Source organism: Eucyclogobius newberryi, unplaced genomic scaffold, assembly GCF_026437365.1.
Source record: "Eucyclogobius newberryi isolate DKJ021-1_F unplaced genomic scaffold, fEucNew1.0.hap1 SCAF_10, whole genome shotgun sequence".
NCBI classification, from domain to species: Eukaryota; Metazoa; Chordata; class Actinopteri; order Gobiiformes; family Gobiidae; genus Eucyclogobius; species Eucyclogobius newberryi.
This window is the reverse complement of record NW_027315724.1, coordinates 24,536,375-24,563,985: the sequence shown is the minus strand read 5'-3', so window position 1 is coordinate 24,563,985 and position 27,611 is coordinate 24,536,375. Positions and strand designations below refer to the sequence as shown.

The following is a 27,611-nucleotide window of genomic DNA, read 5'->3' as shown; positions in this document are numbered from 1 at the left end:
TTAAAGATCTGTCTATATTATGCAATTGAATATAACATTGTGTCTCTAGTGGTGACATCTTAAACTACAAGTAACTGCCAGGCCCTATATTTTAAGTGATGGATTTACGGTTATAAAGCTTATAACGGATGGTGTAATCTCTCTTTTGTCCAGGAGTCTTCCATTGTAGAAAAATATTCAGTTGTATTCATCTGGACTCCCATCCAAGAGTCATTCTCAATCTTTGATCATTTTCATCAGATAGTTCATTGGAGTAGTTAGTGGTTTAATTCATGAATGACGTCATCTATGAAACCACATGGAATCAGGGAAATTCCTGATAAATCTTAGCAACAAATGCATTAATACATCATGAATTCATGCCGGGTCGCTGGGGCAGCAGTCTAAGCATTCATGCATGAATACATCAGTAGTTAAGCATGATACTGCAGGAATTCATGTCCCCTTATTATAAAATGTTTACCGCATATGTGTTATTTTGTTGCCTTTCTATATTTTAAGATACTTTGGTCTGTTTGCTTTATCTCTGTGTGATCCTGGCGGACTGGACATCCAGGCCCAAAGTTACTGTAATTGTGTTCAGGAAAAAACAGATAAATTTAATTTGAGTTCTTGAGTCATAAACCTCCAAATGGTCAGAATTGAGTTATGGAGGATCTATGACATCATGAATTTACTGTGTCAACTCAATACACTAAAGACCTATGTCCAGACTCACCAGACAATCTGTTCATCTATCAAGCCAAGTAAGGAGAGATGGACACTGCAGACTGTCAGTATGTCCAAGAGCACAATCAAATGTTTTGTATCAGAAGAAATCGTTCCTGGCTTGGTGTCTGTAAAAGTAAAAGAGCAATATTGATGTTCGATAAACCCCCCTTTCTCCTAACTTCCCTCTCCCTGCCCTCATCTTTTCACCTCTCTCCATTCCCCAGCGGCGTCACAGACCAAAGAGTCACAAGACAATAAAGAAAAGCGCATAAAGCTTCGTGGCGCTTGCTGACAGACAGAGGATAAGACCGGGCTGACTGTGGCAGTGCCAAATGTTGGTGTTTTTTTTGGAGGGACTGGCAAAGAATATCTGTACTTCCACCCACCCACACAGTAGCTTAGTGAAGGAGTCCCCGAGATGTCTGTTTGTGTGTGTAAGTGCTCATTAATGCAATAAAAAGCACCAGGGAGGAAAGTGAGGGATGATTTCCTCATGCATATGTCTGCAATTTTATGTTGCTTCCTAAACTGTTCCCCTTGAATCCTTTGCGGTGTAAAGACACAACATTAAAGCTGATTGTCCTTGCTCTTTCTTACCAGGGGAAGAGGCTGCCTGCGTATTTGTCTGCAGACGTTGAGGAGGGGGAAGTGTCCGACGACGACAGCGCAGATGAAATTGAGGACGACTTCAAGCTGAAGAGCATAAATGTGAGAGAAAGCGGCAAAGCACCACAGACTGTTGTTGAACATAAATCTCAAACCTGACGTGTATCTCGAGGTGTAGTTTCTCTGGAAATGATTCACAAACAATGATTCTGACAGAGAAGGAAAAAAGCCTCCTTTCCCAAGCATGGACCTTTAGAATAAGTATAAATTATGCTCACAGATGGGTCGTGTGGAGCAATGCAGCATAAACACAGCCCATTCTTGCTAAATCTATTCCAAGCATGATTTTGGTTTACATTTAAGCAAGTCCCTCTTTCCTTATGTACTGTCATTTTCTCAATTTATCCTGGTGTGGGACCAATATGCTTACTTTTAGTGTTCTCACTTGCTGCTGTGTTTTATTATTAATATGTCATTTCTATTAAAAAATATGAATAGTTAAGAATGAAACTCAACACAAATATTAACAGTTAGGTTCCATATTTTGTACATTGTATTGCAAATACCTGGGAAAACTGTCTCTTATGCACCAGGGGAGAGAGTAGAATGATTTCACCATTTTTATACCAGATGATCCCAGCAAATAAATGTGGTTAAAGTGATTTCCAATGGACCTAATACTGGGGAAAAGCTAATGAAACCTTATAAATTCCTGTTGTTGTTCTTGGCTCCAGAACAATGCAAAGAATACATCACATTAGAAATCATAGTCACGATGAGAAAATTTACCACATTTGAATCTTCACAAGCCTCTGATAACGCCGTTGCCAGAGGGATTCAGTTGGAGAGAACACAGCGGTTTGTTCCCAGATGGTGCACAGTGCATTTGTTTCATTCTTGGATATTCTGTTGAGGGCGTGAGACTGCAGATGCTGTTTGGTCTAATCAGTGCCATTTAAACGGCTGAATGGCAGGGTTCCTCTGAGGTTGTTGCAGTCTGTTGAATCAGTCACAGCTTCAGCCCTGTGTGCATACGCTCTCACAGCAGTAGACATGGACGGATGGCGTAACACAGCGTCGGTGGTAGCACTGTGATGACTGATCCAGCAGAGATACGTGGGTATGGGTGGTTTTATGGAGTAATAGTAAAATATGTAACTTTGCATGATATAAAATTTGACAGAGGGGTGTTTGAAGCTGCATTCCTAAAACTAGATGAGCTATGAACAGACATGAATACAGTTCGGTCAATAATGTTGGCTGCAGATTTAGCTTTGGAGCTTTTTTATATCGTGAAATAGGTTTAATGAAGTGAAAAACCGTTGTGATAAAAAGAGGCAGAATATCACCTGACATTTTAGTGCATTCTCTTATGATAGTGTAATTCACGTTATACAGAAACCATCTGCCCCAGTTCCATTAGGAACACTTAATATAATTGCTTAAGTTTGTTAAACTCGTAGAACTATTTTTACTGCATTTTAGACCCTTAGGACAAACTGTGAATGGTCTTTCCATTTTGTTTTAATGACTTCATTACTTCTAGCTGCCTATTCATTATGGGTTTTTTTTCTGACAGGGCAATGGTCATCACCAGGTAGAGTCCCACATCAGGAAGAAGCTGGACTCTCTGCTCAAAGAGTCCAAGATCGGAGATAAGGAAGACTCGGACAGCTTCAGCATCAGAGCTTTACTGAGAGCCACACACCAGGGTCTGCAGAAGAATCTGCGACAGGTACATTACAGGCTTTCACTGCAGCGCAACATAAGTCAAATGGGTGTCATCTAATTGAACATTTTGAAACGTCAAAATGCATGATGCGAAATCCAAGACGAGAAACCATACTTAATATTTGACTGGCCCACTTGGTGCTTGTTCTAATTTTAGTGTCTTCCTGACAGCCATTTTCGAGCATTGGGGTTTCCTTTTCTGTTTTTTGTCTCTTGCCTTTTTGTTGGGTCCATTTACCTCATTCTGTCTGAGCCAATTCTCCTTGCACACATCTTCCTATAGTATTTCTGTTTCTCTCGCACCCGTTGATGTTTCTATTTTTATTGGCTGCACAAAGATAAAGCTCTTCCAGCCACAAACGTAGCACTTGTGTTTCTTCATTGAGTTTCTATGAGATTTAAGTGGACCGGCTGGTGTCCTGATGCAGCAGTAACAACCTGGAGCTCAACGCACAGAAGACAGTGGAGATGATCGTGGATCTTTCAAGAAAGTCACAGCCCCCAGCCCCCCCTCACCCTGACAGACTCCCCCATCACCACCGTGGACTCCTTCCGCTTCCTCTGCACCACCATCACACAGGACCTCAAGTGGGAGCCCACCATCAGCTTCTTCATCAAGAAAGCCCTGCAGAGGATGTGCTTCCTGCGTCAGCTGAGGAAACCCAAGCTACCAGTGCAGATGATGGTGCAGTTCTACACGGCCATCATTTAGTCCGTCCTCACCTCCTCCATCACCGTGTGGTACGCTGGAGCCACAGTCAGGGACAAACAGAGACTATGGTGCGCTCTGCTGAGTAGGCGATCGGCTGCAGACGTCCATCTCTGCAGGACCTGTACGTCTCCAAGACTCTGGGACGTGCAGGTCGAATCACAGCCGACCCTTCTCACCCTGGACATGGACTATTTGAGCCACTCCCCTCAGGCAAGAGGCTACAGTCTGTCCGGACCAGAACCTCCCGCCATAAGAACAGTTTTGTTCTCTCTGCTGTTGGACTCATGGACACTTCTAAACACCTGAAACTTTAACTAGAATCGTTGCAACGTTTGTTTAAGTTCGTCCTTTTGATTTCAGTCCAAACTACAATCCTGCGCTGTGATTGGTCCATCACACAAGTTTAAACCTAACAGCGCGAGCCCGATCATATGGATTCTAAAGTGTTTGTGAAGCAAATGATGAATAACAGATGCTAAATAACACATCACCATGATATGTAAATAAGCATTTTGCAGAAACTCTATGTTTATAAATACTTCCATGTTCTCTCTGTCCCTGATACCATATTCAATCATATACAATATGCATGGCTGAAGCATTTGTTTCAAGGCACCTAACATCTCATTGTCTCTGTGACTGACTCTTGATAACTGTCTTTTTATTTACACAAATCCATTCTTAGACCGACAAAAACAAATTGCTTCTATCTGTCTCCAGGGATCAAAGGGCGTTTTGAAGAAATCTCAGAGCAGGTCTCTCATCACTACGCTTAAACAAAAGGTGCGTCAGGAATATGTATGTTGTGAAATTTGTGTTGACAATTGTAACATTTCTATTAGGATTTTTAGAAATAGTAATATATCTTTATTTTTCTTTTTATTCAGCACCTCTGTGACAAACTATTTCACATTCATTCCAGCTTTGATTCTAGACGGACAACAATCATTAAAAACCACACAAGGATAACTATAAAAACAAAATAAAAAGCTTTTAAAAAGCTAGGACAACATTAAGCAGACAAACAAACAAACAAACAAACATCATAATATAAGGTAATAATATAATACAAACACATGAATAATATTTTGCTGGTAAACATTGGCTTATATTGAAACATGATGCATTTTTATTGATTTGAAATTCAGAATATTGTTTCTGTTTTCCCCCATTGATTAAATGTGAGAATGATAGCCACCTAAATCCTTTATTAGCTATTGTTATATTTTGTATTTTTTTATTTTGTTTTGTCGTTATTATGGACATTTCTAATTTTAAAAATGCTTCACAGAAGGTGCCATTGCCACCATAATCAAAACAATAGAAACAGTAACAGTTTGTGGTAGGATCATAATTAAAACAGCCTTCCTTATCTCACTGTGGCACCTGCCTGATCAGTACAGCAGAAGCAGAAGCACCGGGCCTATCTCACACTAACATATGCAGATGTGAACGTGTGAGGTCTGTATCAAGCCCCTCTGATGCATGGATCTGTCCCTCTGAGGGCTGCAGATATTAATGTAGGCCTCGGAGGGACACCATCTTCAAATCTATTAAACATTTGCTGTCTCTCAGCCAGCTTACTTCCTCCTAGTGTATTCAATCAAGATTTCCCTCTCAAATATACAGCTATATTAAATTAGAACCAACAATAAGGTCTTCAAATTGTCTTAGTTTTCCTCCATTGAGCGACATTTTAGCAGAGAAGGAATACTCCTCAAGAGCTGCTGCAAGAGCTGCTCTGGTTTAGTCATCTAGATGGAAAAAAAGAAAAATCCTGTTTTGGCTTTTTCATTTTACAATGGGCATTTTTTACAAACTTAATTCATATTTATATTTAACCATGCTGTTGTATTGTTCAGTTCAGTCTCCGTTCTTTCTTAATTTTAATTTCTCCTCTCTGCAAGTCATACTACCTCTTGTAAATGTGAGTATGCAGGGGTGCATGTGATCTGCTCGCAAGTAGCCCAAACCATGTAATTATTGCAACCCGCATACTCCTCTTACATCTCCTTTTCCACCAATCTACTACGACACAGCTTTTGTTCAAAACACCACATTTAAACACACACACCCCCTAAGAGGTTCCATCAGCAGCAGTGCACACCATTGAAAGGTTCTGTGTGGGCAGCTTCTGCCATACTGAAAACGCTTTGCACTAAATTATATATTTTTTCTTGCCTTGCCATTAATAATACATTTATTGCACATCTCCTACTTTGAATATCTAATGAAACTTTCCAAAATAGAAATCACCAGGAGCCTGTAATACAACTCTGTTTGGGTTAATTTGAATGTGTGTACTCCGTCCAGAGGCATTCCAAATCCAGACTGACCTGCCAAAGTGTGGACAAAGAGGACGAGTGTCAGGAGCCGTCTGGGAGGGACGCCGGAGGGCAATTCAACAGGTGACCTTTGACCCTTTCAGCAAAACTGTCGTTTTGACATTGAATGTTAAAGAATACTTTATTGATCCCTGTGGGGAAATCTGTCCTTTGCATTTGACATGCTGTGACAACATGTCAGGAGCAGTGGGCACCTGCAATGTAGCGCCAGAGGACACATGTCCAGATCTTAAACTATGCTTGTTCAGGATCACCAAGACTGGAGGATTTAGCCTATTCTGTAATTGCTGCTTTTTAGAATCAATTATTCAAAATTGTCAAACAACTGAACTACAACTTCAAATGGATTTTTTTTTTTTACGCCATGAACAAGGTTTCTTCTAAATAAAGAATGTATTAAGTTACAGAATGATGAATTCCCTACATTCAAATCTATTTTGTAACAAATCTTGTTGCATTGCAGAAAAAGATTGGACACTTTTTTGGAAAAGTAAGAAAGACTTTTGGATGAAAGACAAAACGTCTTGTTTCCTTGTGTCCAGACAACAACTGAATCTTCTTCTACAATGGAACACTCCTGGGGGTATGAGGGAATAAATGTTATATTATGATGTGTTATACTGCCCAATATCGAAGGGGCACAGATTCATTTTAATCCTATGTTTCAGCTTTTTTAGTAGAACAAAAAATAATGTGGAATCAAATATCTTACCCATTTACAATATGGACATTTTTTTCTGGAACATTGCATGGTTCAGCCTTGAATGCATTTAATATAGTGGTTATTCTAACTGACTCACTTCAGACTGATATGTCCATCACTCTGAATTGAGTTGAATTTAGACGAATATGGTATTTGAATCTGATTGGTTGAAGCGTTACCCGGGAGGCTGAGGAGTGTGATCCCTCTGTAGTTGGAACACACCCTCCGGTCCCCCTTCTTGAACAGAGGGACCACCACCCCGGTCTGCCAGTCCAGAGGCACGGTCCCCGAACGCCACGCGATGTTGCAGAGACGTGTCAACCAAGACAGTCCTACAACATCCAGATACTTTAGGTACTCAGGGCGGATCTCATCCACCCCCGGAGCCCTGCCATCGAGGAGTTTGCAAACAACCTCAGTCAACTCAGTCACTCCTCAGCCTCCCGGGTAAGGTCTATTCCAAGGTACTGGAGAGGAGAATCCGACCGATAGTCGAACCTCGGATTCAGGAGGAGCAGAGTGGTTTTCGTCCCGGTCGTGGAACACTGGACCAGCTCTATACCCTCCATCGGGTGCTCGAGGGTTCATGGGAGTTTGCCCAACCAGTCCACATATGCTTTGTGGATCTGGAGAAGGCTTTCGACCGTGTCCCTCGGGGTGTCCTTTGGGGGGTGCTCCGGGAGTATGGGGTCCGGGGCCCTTTGCTCAGGGCTGTCCGGTCCCTGTATGACCGGAGCAGGAGCTGTGTTTGCATTGCCGGCAGTAAGTCAGACCTGTTCCCAGTGCATGTTGGACTCCGCCAGGGCTGCCCTTTGTCACTGGTTCTGTTCATAATTTTTATGGACAGAATTTCTAGGCGCAGTCAGGGGTCGGAGGGTGTCCGGTTTGGGGACCACAGGATCTCATCTCTGCTGTTTGCAGATGATGTTGTCCTGATGGCTCCATCAAACCCGGACCTGCAACATGCACTGGGACAGTTTGCGGCCGAGTGTGAAGCAGCTGGGATGAGAATCAGCACCTCCAAATCCGAGGCCATGGTTCTTGACCGGAAAAAGGTGGCTTGCCCTCACCAGGTGGGTGGGGTGTCCTTGCCCCAAGTGGAGGAGTTCAAGTATCTCTGGGTCTTGTTCACGAGTGAGGGAAGGATGGAGCGTGAGATCGACAGGCGGATCGGTGCAGCGGCTGCAGTGATGCAGTCGCTGCAACGGACCGTTGTGGTGAAGAGGGAGCTGAGCCGAAAGGCAAAGCTCTCTATTTACCGGTCGGTCTACGTTCCTACCCTCACCTATGGTCATGAGCTTTGGGTAGTGACCGAAATAACAAGATCGCGGATACAAGCGGTCGAAATGAGTTTCCTCCGCCGGGTGGCTGGGCGCTCCCTTAGAGATTAGGTGAGGAGCTCGGCCACACGGTGGGAGCTCGGAGTAGAGCCGCTGCTCCTCCACGTCGAGAGGAGCCAGCTGAGGTGGCTCGGGCATCTGTTCCGGATGCCTCCTGGGCGCCTCCCTCGGGAGGTGTTTCAGGCCTGTCCCACCGGGAAGAGGCCCCGGGAAGACCCAGGACACGCTGGAGAGACTATGTCTCTAGGCTGGCCTGGGAACGCCTCGGGATCCCCCCGGAGGAGTTAGAGGAAGTGTCTGGGGAGAAGGAAGTCTGGGAGTCCCTGCTCAGACTGCTGCCCCCGCGACTCAGCCCCGGATAAAGCGGCAGAAGATGGATGGATGGATGGATGGTTGAAGCGTTGCAACAACAGAGAAAAGCTGAAAAATCAAACTGTTGTTTAATCCAGTCAGAGAAAAGCACAGACTTCCTCCCCATCCTCAAATACCCAAAACTTTGCTATGTGCAAGTTTTTCACAAACAAAATAGTCCGTAATTCTGCTAAAATCAAATCAAATCAAATCAATTTATTTTTGTAAGGCCCAAAATCACAACAACAGTTGGCTCTGAGGGCAACAGGGAGAAATGAATCAACAATGTCTGTGGTGGCGATGGAGTCAGACAATGTCTGTGGTGGCGAGGGACGATGTCCCAGGGTCCTCTGTCCTTAGACTCTCCTTTTCGGCCAGGAAAAACTACAAAAAAAACCTCTTTGGGAAAAAAGCGTAGAAACCTGGAGGAGTTCCAGTGAAGGAGAGATCCGACTCTCACAGACGGACAGACGGACACGAGGAAGACTGGAGCTGGACCCACTCTTCAAGCAGATGAGGGACCGTCTGAGGCGAACTGGACCCACTCTTCAGGCAGATGAGGGACCGACTGAGGCGAACTGGACCCACTCTTCAGGCAGATGAGGGACCGTCGGAGGCGAGCTGGACCCACTCTTCAGGCAGATGAGGGACCGTCGGGGGCGAGCTGGACCCACTCCTCAGGCAGATGAGGGACCGTCCACACAGGGCAGGGACCACTTCACCAGGGGAGGGGCATCTGGGTCCACAGGTCCTCAGGAGTGAGAGAAAGAAAAGAAGGCGGTGAACAGTTTGCAAGTGGAATCAAAAAATAAATATTGTTTGATAGCATAAGTAGTCAGAAGAAGAAGAGGATAGTGCTCAAGCTGTCATACTTCCCCCAGCATAGTTACTCCTAGGGCAGCGTAGCTAAAGCTGTGGGTTTATGTTTCTGTTCCTAACTACTCTGACCATAAGCGATTTCGAAGAGGAACGTTTTAAGCCTGGACTTAAATGAAGAGACTGTGTCAGCATATTTAACATGGGTCGGGAGCTGATTCCATAACACAGGAGCTTGGTAGCTAAACGCTCTACCTCCTACAGTACTTTTAGAGACTCTTGGCACCACCAGAAGGCCGGCATTCTGAGAGCGAAGAGCTCTGTTTGGATGATATGGTTCTATAGCATCTTTGAGGTAGAATGGGGCCATGTCATTTATGGCTTTGTAGGTCAAGAGTAGAATTTTGAATTTGATTCTAGACTCGACGGGGAGCCAGTGAAGAGACTTCAGCACCGGCGTAATGTGCTCTCTTCTTTTTGTTCCTGTTAGTAATCTTGCTGCTGCATTTTGAACCAGTTGAAGGCTTTTTATGGAGCTTTTAGGACACGCTGCAAGCAGGGAGTTACAGTAGTCTAATCTAGTCGTTACAAATGCATGGATAAGTTTTTCGGCATCACTTTTAGGCAGAATTCTTCTGATTTTGGCTATGTTGCGCAAATGGAAATAGGCTGTTTTACAAGCTTGATTTATATGAGCTTTAAATGAGAGCTCCTGGTCAAATAAGACTCCAAGGTTTCTTACAGTAGAACTGGAGGCTACACTGACATTGTCCAGTGTGGCTATCTGCTCAGATAGAGAGTCTCGTAGATGCTTAGGGCCAAGCACAATGACCTCGGTTTTTTCAGGGTTAAGAAGCAGGTAGTTTAGTGTCATCCAGGTTTTTATCTCCTTCACACAAGCACTAAGTCTGTCTACTTGATCGCTCTGATCAGGTTTCATTGATAAATACAGCTGAGTGTCATCTGCATAGCAGTGGAAGTTAATGTCATGCTTTCTGATAATGTTGCCTAATGGCAGCATATAAAGAGTAAACAGAATTGGACCGAGTACCGAACCCTGTGGCACACCGTAAATTACTTTAGAGCTTGGTGAGGAGCTCTGGTTTACATTAACAAATTGGAACCTATCAGATAGATAGGATTTAAACCAGCTGAGGGCTGTTCCTCCAACACCTACATCACATTCTAACCTCTGCAGTAGAATGTTGTGGTCAATGGTGTCAAACGCTGCGCTGAGGTCCAACAGAACCAGGATTGAGACCAGTCCATCGTCAGCGGCTAATAACAAATCATTTGTGACTTTAACTAGTGCAGTTTCAGTGCTGTGGTGGGCTCTGAACCCTGACTGGAAAACTTCAAATAAGTTATTGTCCTGCAGGTGGCGACAAAGCTGTTTTACTACAACTTTTTCAAGGATTTTAGAGACGAAGGGAAGATTTGAAATAGGTCTGTAGTTTACCAACAGGTCGGGATCTAGATTAGGCTTTTTCAGAAGAGGTTTAATGACTGCATGTTTGAAGGACTGTGGAACATAGCCACTTTCGAGTGAAGTATTTATTATATTAAGAATAGGGTCTATAATTAGGGGAAGAATGTCTTTGAGGAGTCTGCTTGGAATGGGGTCTAGGACACAAGTTGAGCTTTTAGAGGACATAATGGCTGAAGTTATCTCTGCTTGATCAACAGCTGTGAACCTTTCTAAGTTTACAGGTGGATTTATATGGGACGTTAGATTTACAGCTTGGGCTAGTTCAGGGCTAATAGCGGGGGTAATTTCATCTAATTTATCTCTGATTGTTTTTATTTTATTGTTAAAAAATAGGAGGAAATCATCAGAGCTGAGAGAAGCTGGGATTGAGGGCTCTACTGCACTGTGACAGTTTGTTAGCCTAGCTACAGTGCTGAAAAGGAATTTAGTGTTACTTTTGTTGACTTCTATTAGATTTGAATAATATCTGGTTTGGGCCTTACGCAGAGCCTGCTTATAGGACAGTAGGCAACTTTTCCATGCTTTTAGGGATTCTTCTGTGTGAGAGCGACGAAATAATCCCTCTAACTTTCTAACTCTTTGTTTATGTGAACGCAGTTCTTGGTTGTACCATGGGGAGGCGCGCTTTGGCCTAATGACCTTCTGTTTTAACGGCGCTACAACGTCAAGAGCAGACTTCAGAGAATTCATGGTCAAGTCGACACATTGATCACTTAAACTGGGACTAAAGCTGTTCTCAGCAGGATCACATGACATGTCACTGAATATTGGCTCTATTATTTCTTTAAATTTTGAGATAGATTTTTCAGATATTGTCCTTTTCATTATAACTTTATTTTGTGGGACTGGATGATCTTTAAGAATAAACTGAAAGGTAATTAGGAAATGATCTGACAATATAGGGTTTTGAGGGAGGACAATGAGGTCACTAATCTCTGTTCCATACGTTAGGACAAGATCCAGAGTGTTCTTGTGAGTGTGAGTCGGTTTATTTACATTCTGAGTGAAACCAATGCTGTCCAACAAGGCGCTGAAGGCATTACTGAGAGCGTCATCACTCATGTTCACGTGGATATTAAAGTCTCCAACTATAACTATTTTATCCCAGGCTAACACTAAGTTTGATATAAAGTCAGAAAACTCTGTTAAAAACTCTGAGTAGGGACCAGGGGGTCGGTAGATAACTATGAACAAAACTCCTTTTTGGTTTTTCATATTTGGACATGTGATCGACAGCATAAGCTTTCAAATGAGTGAAATGCATTGTTAGTTTTAGGGCTCATGAGTAGGCTTGAGTGTGAGATCACTGCCACATAACCACCTCGGCCTGTGCTCCTGGCAGTCTGAAAGTTAACATGGGTGGGTGGGGTGAACTCATTTAGTCTGACGTAGTCGTCTTGTTGAAGCCACGTTTCAGTTAGAGCTAGAAGATCTATGTTATAGTCACTAATTAATTCATTAACTAAGAGCGATTTGGAGGAAATTGCTCTAATGTTTAGCAGTCCACATTTTACGTGTTTATTCATTTGTGTATTTGTGTCATTTGTGATTGTTATTTTCCTTAAGTTATTTGGTCTGATGCCTGAAATATTTTTTCTGAGATGTGACTTTTTGGCATTATTTGTACGAGGGACACGAGGGACACACACAGTCTCTATCTGTCTTGAATCTGAACACTTCACATGTAACAGAACGGGCGAGAGTTCAGCGACAGAGGAGCGTCTTGAACTGCTGCTCTGCACCTGGGGCTCATCCCTAGATGGTCACTTAACACGACTAAGACTATCGGTCAAATTCCGAAAAATCATCATCATAAAGTCATTTGAGCGCCTGGTCCTCCCCCACCTCAAGTCCTTCACCTCCCCCTGCTGGACCCCCTGCAGTTCGCCTACAGAGCCAACAGGTCTGTGGACGTTGCCATCAACCTGGCACTGAACTTCATCTTGCAGCATCTGGACTCCCCGGGAGCCTATGCCAGGATCCTGTTTGTGGACTTCAGCTCTGCATTCAACACGATCCTCCCCGCTCTGCTCCAGGACAAGCTCTCCCAGCTCAACGTGCCTGACTCCACCAGCAGGTGGATCACTGACTTCCTGATGGATCGGAGGCAGTGCAGGGCTGGGGAAGAATGTCTCAGACACGCGGACTATCAGCACAGGATCTCCTCAGGGCTGTGTACTTTCTCCCCTGCTCTTCTCTCTGTACACAAACTGCTGCACCTCCAGCCACGACTCTGTAAAACTGATTACAGATTACAACTGAAAGTTTGCAGACGACACCACCCTCATTGGGCTCATCTCGGCCAGGAATGAGTCTGTCTACAGGAGGGAGGAGGACTGGCTAGTGTCCTGGTGCAGCTGTAACAACCTTCCGCTTCCTCTGCACCACCATCACCTTCATCAAGAAGGCCCAGCAGATGATGTACTTCCTGCAGCAGCTGAGGAAAGCCAAGCTGCCAATGGAGATGATGGTGGAGTTTTACACGGCCTTCATTGAGTCTATCCTCTCAAACTCATGTTGTGTAGACAACAGATCATTATGCTAAATAACACATCACCATGATATGTAAATGAGTGAGCATTTTGCAGAAACTCTGTTCTCTCCGGTCCCTGATACCATATTCACTCAGATACAATATGCATGGCTGGAGCATTTGTTCCGAGGCATCTAACATCTCATTGTCCCTGTGACTGACTCTTGATAACGCTCTGTATTTGTAGGATGCATGTTTAGTTCCACTCTGCATGCACATTGGCGCCTGGTAATCTTTTTGCTTTGATGCTCTTTCCTGTGGTTTTTCAAGCTGTCTTGTTGATGGACAGTGTCCCTTGTCACCTGCTGCTACTCTAAGTACTTAAAAGATATGTATGTACATCCATTTTCTTTCCATAGTAACATGATGTCTCTCTCATTTCCTCCGGGACTTAGGTATGGAAGAAAGAGGAAGACCATGAAACTCAGCCGAGATCTCTCAAACCTTGTCGTGTTTACCAACTCTGTAGCGTCTCAAGAGTGTCTAAATGAAGGTCTGACTTCTTTTTAAACGCAGCATGTCAATGGTAATTTTGTATATAATCCTAGAAATGTTTCACTACAGGTACGCCAGGTGATGTGCTCTCATTCAGTGAGACGAGAGCTCAGTCTTTAGTAAACCATAAAGCAGAACAGTTTCTGGCCTTTAACCAGAGGCAGCTGTCCCGGATTTACCCATCGGCCTATCGGATCGACTCTTCGAACTTCAACCCTCAGTTCTACTGGAATGTCGGCTGTCAGCTGGGTAACACATCCTCTTTTACAGCCATACACCTTTCATTAAACACAGTCATATCCTTTATTAGTTTGTATAGTATCACTCTTTTATTGTTCAAATATATTTTATGAATTCTCCCCCACAGTGGCCTTGAACTACCAGACAGAGGGCAGAATGATGCAACTCAATCAAGCCAAATTTATGGTCAATGGAGGCAGTGGTTATGTTCTGAAGCCCCCACCTATGTGCAAAGGTACATGTATTACACAATATTTAACGTAGTATCCTCTCTGAATTGAACATCACTTTCTTCTGGAACACACTAAACACTTGTTTGCCTTTCTTCTTCTTCTTCTTCTTCTTCTTCTTCTTCTTCTTCTTCTTCTTCTTCTTCTTCTTCTTCTTCTTCTTCTTCTTCTTCTTCTTCTTCTTCTTCTTCTTCTTCTTCTTCTTCTTCTTCTTCTTCTTCTTCTTCTTCTTCTTCTTCTTCTTCTTCTTCTTCTTCTTCTTCTTCTTCTTCTTCTTCTTCTTCTTCTTCTTCTTCTTCTTCTTCTTCTTCTTCTTCTTCTTCTTCTTCTTCTTCTTCTTCTTCTTCTTCTTCTTCTTCTTCTTCTTCTTCTTCTTCTTCTTCTTCTTCTTCTTCTTCTTCTTCTTCTTCTTCTTCTTCTTCTTCTTTTTCTTTTTTTACATCCAGGCTCTTTTAACCCGTTCAGTGAAGATCCTTTGCCAGCATGCCCCAAAAAGCAGCTCATACTGAAGGTCATAAGTGGACAGCAGTTGCCTAAACCCCCAGACTCCATGCTGGGGGACAGAGGAGAGGTACACAGACACAGTAAATCATTTAAATGGACGTGTGTGGATCATATCTGTAGCCTACAGCGCTTTACTCAAACCTAATTGTTTATTTTCCTAGATTATTGATCCATTTGTCGAAGTGGAAATTATTGGTCTTCCAGTAGATTGCTGCAAGGAACAAACACGTGTTGTGGATGACAATGGTAAGATGATGAAATGTACTGTGAGGATGAGAAAAGTTGTTTTAATGTTGATTATTATTCAAGTCTCATCTTCTTTTTATGGGCTTTAGTCAAACAAACATCAGCCTTAATCACATGGAAGTCTTCCATTATTTCTATTTGTTCGATCAAACAATAACCGTTTCTAGAAGTGATATTTACAATTTATTAAACTACTGACTACAACGATGGCCATTGACAAAACATTCTAGTGACAATAAATGTTGTTGGGAATAAAACTTAACTTATTTAATTAAACAGTAAGAGCATAGTAGCTATTATTATTTAATTAAAAAAAAAAATGTATTGAGCTATTTTTTAAAGCAGCATGATGTGTCTGATGAGGATAATTCGGGGTGGGTGGGATGAGACTTCCTCTGTGAAAGGTTATTGAGCCATCCAAGCTCCATCTTATCATTAGAGAGTAATGTGCAGTGTAATTAGAAAAATACTTCCTGTTTGCACCCTGAGGAAGGCATGCAATTTTTTTGTAAGTGTGCCTTGGTCTTTCTTGTCTTTGGGAACACTCAACATAGATAACTGTTTTATTGTAGAAAAATACTTTGCTTGTCATTTCACGTTCTGCCTTTTTGCAGACCCAATGTCTTTTCATTTGAACAGACATCTAATAATATGTCTGCATCAGGTTTTAACCCCGTATGGGAGGAGACACTGTCCTTCACGCTTCACATGCCTGAGATGACTCTAGTGCGTTTCCTGGTCTGGGATCATGACCCTATCGGCCGAGACTTCATTGGACAACGGACTGTGGCTTTTAGCAGCTTAATGCCAGGTTTGAAATGTTTTATCATATGTCTTTTTTCCTTATATGTACAATGTGCTTTTGTGGGATATATGTAATCTTTTTACAATGTTCTTTGATGTTGGGATGCTGCTGGATTCTACTGTGTCGCTCTACTTTTCTCAGAAATTCACTCGCAGCCATCCTTGCAAATCACATCACTCTCCTCCTGCCTTGGGACTGCTAAAAGGGCGCACTGTGTAGTATTCAGTAGCTCGTGATGTGTTTGATTTGCATAGCCCATATGACCTGTGGGTTTACAGGTTATTTTTGTTGTCTTCATCCTTCACAGTTGGCCATGAACTTCTAATGCCCTCTCTTTGGGCAAATTCTGTGGCAGCTGTGATCGTTCTATGACAGCTCACACTCTTTGTTCTGCCCTCAACAGGTTACCGGCACGTTTACTTAGAGGGTCTGACGGAGGCATCCATCTTTGTGCACGTGTCGGTACATGATGTCTACGGGAAGGTAAGAACTGTTAGTGTAGTATTTATTATTCAACACATACAGTCATACAGTTGGGACTGAAAATAATGTAACACACCAGTTCAGTTATTGAAGGTGCACCCAATCCTTTTTTTCTTTTTAGTGGAGCCCCCTAATCCTGAATCCAAGCTTTACCATAATGCACTTTCTAGGAACACACAAGGTATCCACGAGGGTCTCTGTGCTGCTGCATGAGGCATAATGCATGTGTATGGAGGTGTGCCATGGGGCTGTTTTAACAATGCTATACTTGTGTATGACATTTAATCACCAATGTGTTTATCATTGTTTGTTTGAATTTGTTTGGGTCGTTTTATTGCTGTTACCATCTTTAAATGCAGTCATGCCTGCGTTTCTAAATTGCAATCTTTGTTTTTGCCATTCTGAGAAACAACAGTGCCCTCTACTGTTGATACGTGTTAAAGCATGGAATTGCTTTTTTCCACAAAACAACTTAAAACAGAAACATGTGCATGCCAATAAATTGTTATTTTAGTAGTTCACTTCAAATATAAAACCAAGATTTACACAGTCTAATATAATACTTTTATTTAATTCTATAGTCTATAGTCTATATAGTCTATAGCAGGGGTGGGCAAACATACGTTTGTCTTTATAATCCAGCCCGCTGTCTGCACTTGTATCCTTAATAAAGATGACGTGAAATGAATTAAATAATAGATTCAGCCTATTTTTTTTTTTTTTACATCAATGATCGCGGGCCGGCCCTCTGCTACTTGCCTGGATTCGAAAATGGCCCTCGGAGGAAAATAATTGCCCACCCCTGGTCTATAGTCTACTAAATATATACATCTCACTTTGAACTACTGAAATAATTTTTCTGCAACTTTTATTTGTCAATGTTCACTTTGTGGATGCATTGGCAATGATTTTTGGCGTGAACAATGTTTACTTTACACAGTAATACTAGAACAATAAAATTAACTTTGTCGTTTCTACCCCATAAGGGAAACCAACTGCGGGGCATTCGGGGTTTGTTCAACCGTTCTTCCAAGTCCTCCGTGGACACAAACACCGGTGGCCTTCGGAAGCGCTCCATCAGTGACCACCTCCTGCGACGCACGGCCAGCGCTCCAGCCAAGGGCCGCAAGAAGACCAAGATGCCCCCGTCCGAGTCTGTGGCCTCTATCTCTGACCAGAAGAACGGTTTAGGGGCGGCAGCAGCAGAAGGAGGGGAGCAGAGTACTTCAGGACAGGAAACAGGAACTGAGCGACGCTTCCAGCCTCGATCCCCTCTCATCCACAGACCTATGTCCATGCCCTTGGACAGACTTTTACAAGGACAGTTATCTCTGTGTTCACCTGATCCAGAGCAGCAGGAGACGGGGTCAGATTCTGGAATTGGTAAGGATTCAGCCCCCCTTAAATTTACAAGCATCATTCATAATACTGCATGTTATTTATATTTATAATTCTAGAGTTATGCAACATGTAAATAAAAGGTGGAAATGTGATCAAACTGAAAACTATTCTTCTCGCATTAATCAATATTAATGCTACTCTTAATCTTAATTTGTTATAGGAATGTATTGTTCTAAAGTGTTACAATTTTCTGTTTTTCTTTCTCCCTCTGAAACACACGACTAATCTTCATTCAATCTTAATCTGCCTTTTCTGTCCCATCTCCATTTTCTTTGTAGTAGAACACTGATTAGGATTATCCTGCAGGTAATCTTGTAAATGCTTTGCTGTAAAGACCATATTGATATTCCGTCCAGTCAGTGTATTCCGTGCAGATTTCATTGGAAGAGATCATGTTATCCCTTGATCCCATTCATTTCAACTGGTGTTTGCAAAAAAAAAAGAATACTCTACATCCCAGCTTCCCTTTCACAGTACATGGAAATCCATCTGTCTTTGTTTTGCTGGCGTTGCTCGTTTGTGTCATAATTTGTCATTTCTGATATCGGGATTTGGTTATTAATACTCTTTTCTGTCCATAGGAGGAGCCCTTTTTAGGCACCTCAGGTCTTCTTCGCTGGACATTCCCGTTACACCAACCTCTGAACTCGCCATCCCTTCACACTCCAAAGCAAGTGTCAGTCCAATCGACCCACCAGTTGAAACGTCATATCTCGTGATTGGTCGGGAGGGGGGTCAGAAAGAAGCAGACTATGTTAATTATCAAGCAAATGACATTTTCCAAAACAAATCCAAAATGGCAACAAGAACTGAGGAGTACAGATTGTTGTCTAAACCTGAAACTTCTGCACACAACACAACATTCACAGTTCCTTCAGTCCCTTCGACTTCAACAGTTGCATCTGTTCCGACCGCCAACATGGAGGCAAATTGCCAGAGATCTTTGCACAATAGCACCATCTCCAGACTCATTGACGCCGTGTCCCTGGACGATGACACGTGCGGCTCTATCTCCGCTCTGATTGGCAAGTTTGACATCACGGCAGACCAAACAAATTTCACAGCATCCCCTAATTGCACCTTTTCCATTCATCACCAAACTACCTCCTCTTTCAAGTCCCCTTTCAAGACCACATCAACCCCAAATGATTCCCACAGGCCAAACCATTTAAACCATCCTACCCCTTTGCCATCCATCAATACCAACCCGCTTCACCAGAAGGATCTATCCAGCCCAGAAACTGCAGATCTTGAAGAGATATACACTATTTTGGATGAGGAGGTTCTGCTGCCTGTCTCTTCATACAACCTCAACCAACAGATTTCAAGCAGGAATACTCCAGTTCAGCGCTCGGGCCCCTCACCAACAAAAGCTCTCAATACCTGGAATAGTGGCAAATACACTGAGGAGGCAGAGGAACGTATCTACGAGGAAGTTGTTGACCCTCCCGAAAGAATACCACAAATTAACACACTCAGGTCAAATCCTCCTTTGAGCCCATCTTTGCAGGACTGTTATGCATCCCCAGCTCAAAATGGCTACACTGAATTGGAGATAAATGTTGATGAGGATCCACTGGACAGGATTATGGCCACACCGCGATACGGCAGCCCCTGGAAAGACCTGACAAGCCCCACCAAACGGCACGCTATTTACCAAAACAATGAGTCACCTTCTAAGCGCTATGACCCTGTCAAATCATACAGCGAGCGCCAGCAACCACCGATAAATAAATCTCATGTGTCATCTGCACAATGTCCATCGCCAGTTAATAAATTGCCCTTTAGAGAACCTGCACGCCACTATATTCAAAACACCTCTAGGACTAATATGTCTATCCCAGTACATCAAAATGGCTATCAAATCAATTCAGACAGCTACTGCAGAGACTTAAACAGAAATTACACACAAAAGGAAATGAACTATAATGCAAACAAGATCCAAAATATGACTAAACCCGAAGATGCATGGCAAAAATACGGAGAGAAAAGCTCATTAGGCTTTCAATATAAAATAAATTCTTCTGAAAATCTTAGCCGGCTCTTAGCAGCGTCTCCAAATAATTGCCGAGATAGTGTTTCATCTCCTAATCTTGTCAGCACTCCACAAAACTACCTGCGGTACAATTGCATGTCACCCCTTCCTCAGTCGCCTCTCGTTCACAACCCCTATCTTCCATCAAGTAGGACCAATCAAAGTTCTCCATGTAGTAACAAGCAATTTCCGGAAGCTAGATTTTCCTTGCAAACAAGCCTAGGACTTCCTGTTTCACAACCTAGCCACAAAGAGGCCACTCCCCCGGGACAAGCAAAGTCAAAATCCTTAGGCGACTTGACCTCTGAGGACATCTCCTGCAACTTCAAGGGGAAATACCACATCATCAGCCGCAGTTTTATTTCTCCAACGCAAAATCGGACCGGCGTCACAACCGTCGACCATTTCCAAACGCAGTCATGTGACCCACTGACAGAGCAGCTTCGCAAACTGGTCACTCTTGAAGGAGACGACGGTGGCAGGAAAGGACCAGAGTCGCCGCACCAGCAGCACGTAAATTCGCCATCGGCCCATCGGGAAACAAGCCCGATGAACGTTGACGAATCCCCGCCGTTGCTAACCCGTCGCCTGTCTTCTCGTAGCCAGAGCCGGGTGCGTAATATCAACAACCGCGCCCGTGAAAGGCAACAGGAGGCCTCAAGGGCGCGGGGATGTGAACTTCAGAACAACGCCGCATCTAGCATGGGCGGTGTAGTTTTAAGAAATAAAGGGTCCATGTTGAACCCACCAGCCAACCGACACTCCACCGGGTCATACATCGCGGGTTACCTCAGTGAGATGGAGGACAGAGGGCTTCCTGAAGGTGCTTGTACGTCTTTGCGTTGTGGGAATGATCACTATAGAGATCGCTACTACACCGATGATACTCTGGTGCCGCCCAACGCAGCACAGTCTGAGCCGGAGGTGTACTTTCTCCTTCGACTGTAGGTTTGATGGAGTAAATGTCTTCAATCAGTGTAAGCTTTCTTCTTGGTCAAGCCAGAAGACAAAACTTTCTGTGTGAACCGAGCATCTCCAATTTTTGACTGTTTGAAATTGAGCTGTTTGTCTGTTTAGTAAAAATGGTAAATTGAAGTCTGATAGTGTATTGTTGATATTACTGCTAAATGTATGTATTCATGTGCTTGGCACTCCCAAACTGATTGTATAGATTTGTCTTTGTGGTTTACTGTCCAACATGTACATATTGATGATGAAGCAACAAAGAACAGGATTTTTTGAAGCAGAGAAAGAAAGTCTTTCTTTGTGTCATATGAATGTGTAGAATAAAAAGAATAACACTTTTATTTGTCCCTCTATGATGAAAGCAAATGTTGGGGATCAGAAACTTAATTAAGTGCTAGACTTCTGTAAAATAAAGCTGGGGAAATATGAGGTAATAAATGAAAGGTTTATGATCATGTAGTTAAACTCTTCCAGTCTTCCTTCTCTTCCAGTGTTGTCAGGGTGTGGTTTTTGATGAGTCCCTGTCATAGTTTAATTCAACAAGGCTTTCGTTTCGTGTAGCTGTACATTTACATGTTTGTTTGTGCATGTTACATGTGAACATGTCAAGCATGACTATGCACCACTTTTTACAATAGATGTTGCATTTCTGAAGTACATTTGCACAATATCATTTGCATTGAATAAGAAAGAGGACTCTGTAAAGATGTGAAGTTTAAAGGTTTTTTTATTTTTATAATTGCTTTGATACAAACTGCAAACTAATTTCCTGTTGGTTATGGTCATTTCCTTTTCTAAATAAAAGGAGTAAATGTAAGAACAGCAGTTAAACTGTCTTGTTTCAGTGTTTCACTTTATTCTTGGTATTGCTGCTCATCAGAGGAGTGTGAGCATTTTCCTACCAATGCAATAAAACTTGAGTATTAGATTTCATTCAGTGTTTTTGTGATCTTTTACACACTATAAGTTCAAAAGTTATTGCACCTTTACGGTCCTAGAAAATACTTATTATCAATCACTAAATCCCTGAAAGCGCTCTAGTGCTTTACTGCACACCAGATTAATTCATTTCATTTGTCTTTTTTTTTTTACACCTTTTATTTCACCTGACAAAACATTAATAACTTTAGTGTGTCCTTGAGCTTGTAATACACAAGTACTTTTCTAGTAAGGAAGTGTAGTTTGAACTGGAGTGATGCACAAACACATGGCCATCATCCCTCTTGCCATCAGATGGATAATGGGATGTAATTGCTTGTGAAATTACTTTAATAGCGACAGCACATGACACACCTGTTGCTCAGGGCCTATATTCCCCACACTGTAATGTGCAGACACTAAACCTTATGTTACATATATTGTTTTTATATGATCACTACTATCTATCTATCTATCTATCTATCTATCTATATATATCTATATATCTATATATATATATATATATATATATATAGTTATATAAATAGTGTTTGTTATTATTATTATTAGTATTATTTGTCTTATGCCAGCATTTTTTTTATTATTACTATTATTTTATTTTATCTTTATTTTTATTTTCTTCCCTCCATTCCCTATTAAGATATGAGAGTGTTTTTTATCTGTCCTTTCCCCCTGTATCTACTGCGTTGTAACACCAAAATTTCCCCATGTGTGGACAATATAGGCTTATCTTATACATATTGTATATATACATATATATATATATATATATATATATATATATATATATATATATATATATATATATATATATATATATATATATATAGCATAATTCCAATAAACAAAATCAATAATGAACGTAACACTAATGTGATTTTGTCATTGATTATTAAACCGAGTCAACTTAGATTTAATTTTTTTTAAAAAGCTTTTTCAACCTCTACAAGGCTTATGTAATGCATCATTTTCACACAGGAAAATAACTAGAATGTTTTATTATTTTTTAAAGATACAAGTCTTTGAAAACCCATCATCCCAATAACACACTCAACCTTGTTTACTGCCTACAACTCTGGGGAGGAGTAATTTTGATGCTTGTGTCATCTGATGTTCCTGACAATTTGCCTTTATAAAAACTTCCGTCCAGTCTGGGTTAGTGCACATTGCCAGAACTTAGGTTTGCTCGGCTGGTGTGTGAACCAAGTGCCTTTGTTAGTTCATTGTTAAAAGCTATTTTTGATCCATCTACAAGGAGATTCCTTTTTTACTCTTTTTTAAGAGGTACGCTTGTGCTTGCTTGATTTCTTGCATGTAACTGACCATTTAAGTCATTTTTGGTCAGGTATCAAGAATAGACATGTCTATATTTTGGATCCAAGGGCCAAGCTTGAACAAGCCTTTATCCCTTCTACTGCTTCTGTGTGCAGCCTGTGGACAGAGCCTTGCGATGCTGTGCTCACGTTTTAACAATGAGAACCAAAGGGGGATCTCTTTAAATGGCGATGTCCTTATTGGTGGGCTTTTTAACCTGTTTTACATACCATCTTATCCTGAAACTCTGAATTTTACAACACAGCCGCACTATGGGCTTTGTAAGGGGTATGTAACCATTTTGTATCGATGTGTGCATTGATCAGGCGTAACATATGGATTTGTCACACCACAAATTCCATACTGTTATGTCTGATCAGTGACAATACTATTTGTCTGGAGATTATTGTGTTTTGTCTACCTTTAATCTGCTTCTGTCTCCTTACTGCGATGCCAGTTTCGACTCTGACACATTGAAGTCTATGTATGCAATGGTGTTTGCGGTGGAGGAAATAAATCGTAACAGCAGACTTCTCCCGGGAGTGAAGCTTGGATATCGAATACTAGACAGTTGTGGCCGACACCCCTGGGCTCTGAAAGCTGCGCTAACATTGATTAGTGGCAGCACCCCAACATGTCAATCAGAAAGCGCTGCAAATTGGGGAACTAGTAAGAATGAAGGTATTGTTTAATTTGATGAGAGGAAATTATGTTCGGTTGCAAAATGATTGTGTATTTAATTCTTTTTTCTTGATTTTTAGAAGCGCAAGTTGCACCTGTGATAATTGGTGCAGCTTCTTCAACAACAGCAATCATTTTGTCCAACTTTTTGGCTCCTCTTTCAACACCAATTGTATAAATTATCATGAATCATAGACAATTCTCAACTGACTATTCTTATATGTATATATGTTTTACACCTAATATGTGTTTTAACAGATTAGCTACCTTGCAAGCTGCCCTTGTCTGAGCGAGAGAGCAAAATACCCAAACATTTTCAGAACGATCCCAAGTGATGTTTTTCAAAGTCGGGCAATGGCACAACTGGCCATACGCTTCAAATGGTCCTGGGTTGGCGCAGTGATAGTAGACAATGATTATGGGCATCTGGCATTGCAGGTGATTATTACACTGAAGAGCCGAAACATGACATTTTTTTGTACAAATCTTGCTGTATTTTCGCTCTCTATATTCCAGGTGTTTCAGAAAGAGATAAAAGGAAATGGCATCTGTGTTGAGTTTATTAGTCTAGTCACAAGGGAAACCATTAAGAGTGATGCTAAAGCAGCAGCATTAACAATACAAGCTGCCACAGCCCGAGTGATATTGATATTCTGTTGGTACACAGATGTCAGGGAAGTGTTTATACAGCTGGCAAAGAGAAATGTGAGTACAGTACGCAGTAGGCCTATAACTTCTTTTGACCTGGAAATTCACGTTTCTTTCCTTCAGATTACAGGTAGACAGTTTCTCGCCAGTGAAGCTTGGAGCACAAGTGAGGATATTATTGGAAATGTAGATCTTTTAACAGTGGCTAATGGTGTCCTTGGTGTGGCCATCCGCAGTGCAGAGATTCCTGGCTTTGAAAATTATGTCCGTAGATTACACCCATCCCAACAGCCACACGATGAGTTCTTGAGAGAATATTGGGAAAGAGAATTTGGCTGTACTCCTCTGTCTTCATCCTCTTCTCCTCTCCCTCCCTGCACTGGGACAGAGTCACTGCATGGGGTGCACAGTCACTTCACTGATATGTCCCAGTTAAGAGTCACATATAATGTATATCTGGCAGTTTATGCAGCAGCTCATGCCATCCACAGCCTTCTGTCCTGCCCCAACACTGAAGCCTCTGTAACCACATCCAACTGCTCCTCTCCTCAGAACATCACATCTGCACAGGTAATGTCTACTGTAGGTCATTTGTGGAGTTTGGCTTGCAGTTCTTACCTACTGTGTGTACATGAAGCTTTTGCAGTCCTTGAACAAAGTGAACATCTCCATGTCGCATGGAGAATGGTTTGGCTTCCAAGGGGCTGACATTCAACCTAAATTTGACCTGGTCAACTGGCAGAAGACTCCTGAAGGGTCACTCAGACTGGTTCTAATCGGACGAGTAGATGGCTTTGACATTGATTTGAATGAAACAGCGATTCAGTGGAACACTGGATCAAGTCAGGTAAATCAGTGTACATTGAAATGGAATTAAAGTTGAACTAATGGTTTACAAAAACTCATTTACTGTATTCCTAAGGTCCCTGTGTCTGTGTGCACAATGAGCTGCGAGCCTGGAACCCGAAAGGCCATACGTAAAGGTGAACCTGTCTGCTGTTTTGACTGTATTCCCTGTGGAGATGGGGAAATAAGCAACAAAATAGGTGACTATTATAACACTAAATTGTGTTCAAATAATGATAATATCACTGACAAAGTCCATCCACCATGATAATAACCATTTCTTCTGTGTGCTCTCAGACTCTCTCCAGTGTGACCGTTGTACACTTGAGTTTTGGTCCAATCCTGCCCGAACGTCCTGCATCCCTCGACAGCTGGACTTTCTGGCCTTTAATGAAACTCTGGGCATCACTCTGACTACAGTGGCTGTGTCTGGAGCTGTAGTGACCACCGCAGTTTTTGTGGTGTTCCTTTATTACCGACAGACCCCTGTGGTACTAAAATATATTTATCTATTATGAGTTTGTAAGGAAGATAAATGATCTATTTTCATTTTAGGTTCGAGCCAACAACTCTGAGCTGAGCTTCTTACTCCTTGTGTCCCTGAAGCTGTGTTTCTTGTGCTCGCTGGTTTTCATTGGTCGACCATCGTTCTGGTCCTGTCGTTTCCAGCAGGCCGCTTTTGGAATCAGCTTTGTATTGTCTGTGTCCTGTCTCCTGGTTAAGACAATGGTCGTTTTGGCAGCTTTCCGCTCAGCTCGACCAGGTTCAGAGACTTTGATGAAGTGGTTTGGCCCTCACCAGCAGAAAGGGAGTGTAGGCTTCTTCACCACTATACAGGTGAGGTATGATGGCTCTATTTGTGCATTATTGAATTTTGTCTCTATATTTTTTTTTTCTAGATCATCATCTGTATTGTGTGGCTGTGCGTCAGTCCTCCAGAACCTCATGTGGATTTGGGTGTGCAGGGGTCAAAGGTGACTCTGGAGTGTGCCATGGCCTCTGTGCTGGGCTTCTCTCTGGTCCTGGGATACATCGGGCTGCTGGCCTGCACTTGCCTCCTCTTGGCTTTTCTGGCTCGAAAACTCCCAGACAACTTCAATGAGGCCAAACTCATCACTTTCAGCATGTTGATCTTCTGTGCTGTTTGGGTGGCCTTTGTCCCAGCCTACGTCAGCTCTCCTGGAAAATATGTTGTTGCTGTGGAAATTTTTGCTATTTTGGCCTCAACTTATGGTTTACTCTTTTGCATTTTTGCACCAAAATGCTATATTATTCTTTTGAGACCTGAGAAAAACACTAAGAAACACATAGTTGGAAGATAAGATACATATAAGAATTTCAACATAAAACTAATGTTTGTGTGTTTTTGTATATCTTGTCATAAGTGATTCACTGTACCTTGTTGTTATGAATAAAACAGTTTGTCATTACTTGTTGTAATGCTCAAATCAACCACTAGATGGCGACCACACACCATGAATGAAGTCCACTTAGCTCAATTTATTTTATTTACTCACTTTCAGTTTCCACTGCTTTCAGTGCCCTTCTTAATTCACTTTGAACACACAATTTTAGTATGGAGACACATCTTTGGGCACAAACGTTTATTGCATTAATTTTGTGCCAATGGGTAACACAAAATGTGCTACAGGGCAACAAATTAAATGAACTAGCAAAAACAAAAACAGGCTATGGCTGATTCTAATCGTGGTCTGGTTGGTCTAGTTTCTTCAAAAAAAATAATCATAATTCGGATTGGGTACAATCTAAAACACAGGAGCATCCACTTGTACGCAGATGATGCAATGCTAAAGCACCTTCTTGCCTTAGCATACAGAAAAAAAATCAAGAGGATTTTCACACCATCCAATAAAATTGTGTTCATTTAAAAATATTCAAATAAAAAAATATTCAAATAAAAAATAAATCTAATAAAACAAAACGTATGCTGTTCTCCAAAAGACACTCAAGTGACCCAAACAATATATCTATACTTACGCTTGATGGTATTATGATTGAACAAGTAATCTATTACAAATACTTGCATCTGGATCGATGATAAACTCTCCTTCAGCAAACACGTACAAGAGCTGACAAATAATCTTAAAGCCAGATTGTCGTTCTTCTTTAGAAATAAAACGTGTTTTCCTCTTAATTGTAGAAAACAGTTCATGCAGGCCACATTTCTCTCACTTCTAGATTATGGTGATATTATATATATCATTCTACAGCAACAGTCTTAAAACCTCTGAACTCGGTTTATCATTCAGCTCTAAGGTTCATTACAGGAGGAGACAGAACTCTGTGAATTATTTTCTAAAATAGAATGGCAATCATTAGATGCAAGAAGAGAACAGCACCTTTGTTCCTTCGTTTGTGTATTAGGCTCTAGTTGGCATTCTGTCTGATTATTTATCAAGTTTATTGCACATCAGTTCAGG

General features: G+C 41.9%; 2 protein-coding genes across 7 annotated transcripts in view; both read left to right on the top strand.

Annotated features, from left to right (window-relative positions):
• LOC140379189 (1-phosphatidylinositol 4,5-bisphosphate phosphodiesterase eta-1-like) overlaps window positions 1-21,675 on the top strand; it is a 48,435-nt gene extending 26,760 nt beyond the window's left edge. For 3 of the 6 annotated variants that reach the window (XM_072464167.1, XM_072464170.1, XM_072464169.1), the window contains 14 exons: window positions 1,312-1,419; window positions 2,897-3,052; window positions 4,481-4,543; window positions 6,074-6,168; window positions 13,733-13,830; window positions 13,902-14,081; window positions 14,200-14,307; window positions 14,749-14,873; window positions 14,968-15,052; window positions 15,717-15,863; window positions 16,261-16,340; window positions 16,462-16,521; window positions 17,327-17,723; window positions 18,323-21,675. In XM_072464167.1, the coding sequence (XP_072320268.1) occupies window positions 1,312-1,419; window positions 2,897-3,052; window positions 4,481-4,543; window positions 6,074-6,168; window positions 13,733-13,830; window positions 13,902-14,081; window positions 14,200-14,307; window positions 14,749-14,873; window positions 14,968-15,052; window positions 15,717-15,863; window positions 16,261-16,340; window positions 16,462-16,521; window positions 17,327-17,723; window positions 18,323-20,724 (4,104 nt within the window). In that variant the 3' untranslated portion in view covers window positions 20,725-21,675. Of the gene's footprint in view, window positions 1-1,311; window positions 1,420-2,896; window positions 3,053-4,480; window positions 4,544-6,073; window positions 6,169-13,732; window positions 13,831-13,901; window positions 14,082-14,199; window positions 14,308-14,748; window positions 14,874-14,967; window positions 15,053-15,716; window positions 15,864-16,260; window positions 16,341-16,461; window positions 16,522-17,326; window positions 17,724-18,019; window positions 18,048-18,322 lie in introns of all 6 variants that reach the window. The other 3 variants (XM_072464172.1, XM_072464171.1, XM_072464168.1) reach the window with 3 other exon arrangements.
• Window positions 21,676-23,466: 1,791 nt separating this feature from the next.
• LOC140379298 (extracellular calcium-sensing receptor-like) lies at window positions 23,467-26,559 on the top strand. Its single transcript, XM_072464177.1, has 10 exons — window positions 23,467-23,664; window positions 23,760-23,848; window positions 23,935-24,114; window positions 24,193-24,381; window positions 24,448-24,894; window positions 24,962-25,171; window positions 25,247-25,370; window positions 25,468-25,661; window positions 25,726-26,007; window positions 26,070-26,559. The coding sequence occupies exons 1-10, from the start codon at window positions 23,478-23,480 to the stop codon at window positions 26,490-26,492; spliced, it is 2,325 nt and encodes a 774-aa protein (XP_072320278.1). The 5' UTR covers window positions 23,467-23,477; the 3' UTR covers window positions 26,493-26,559.
• Window positions 26,560-27,611: the final 1,052 nt, after the last annotated feature.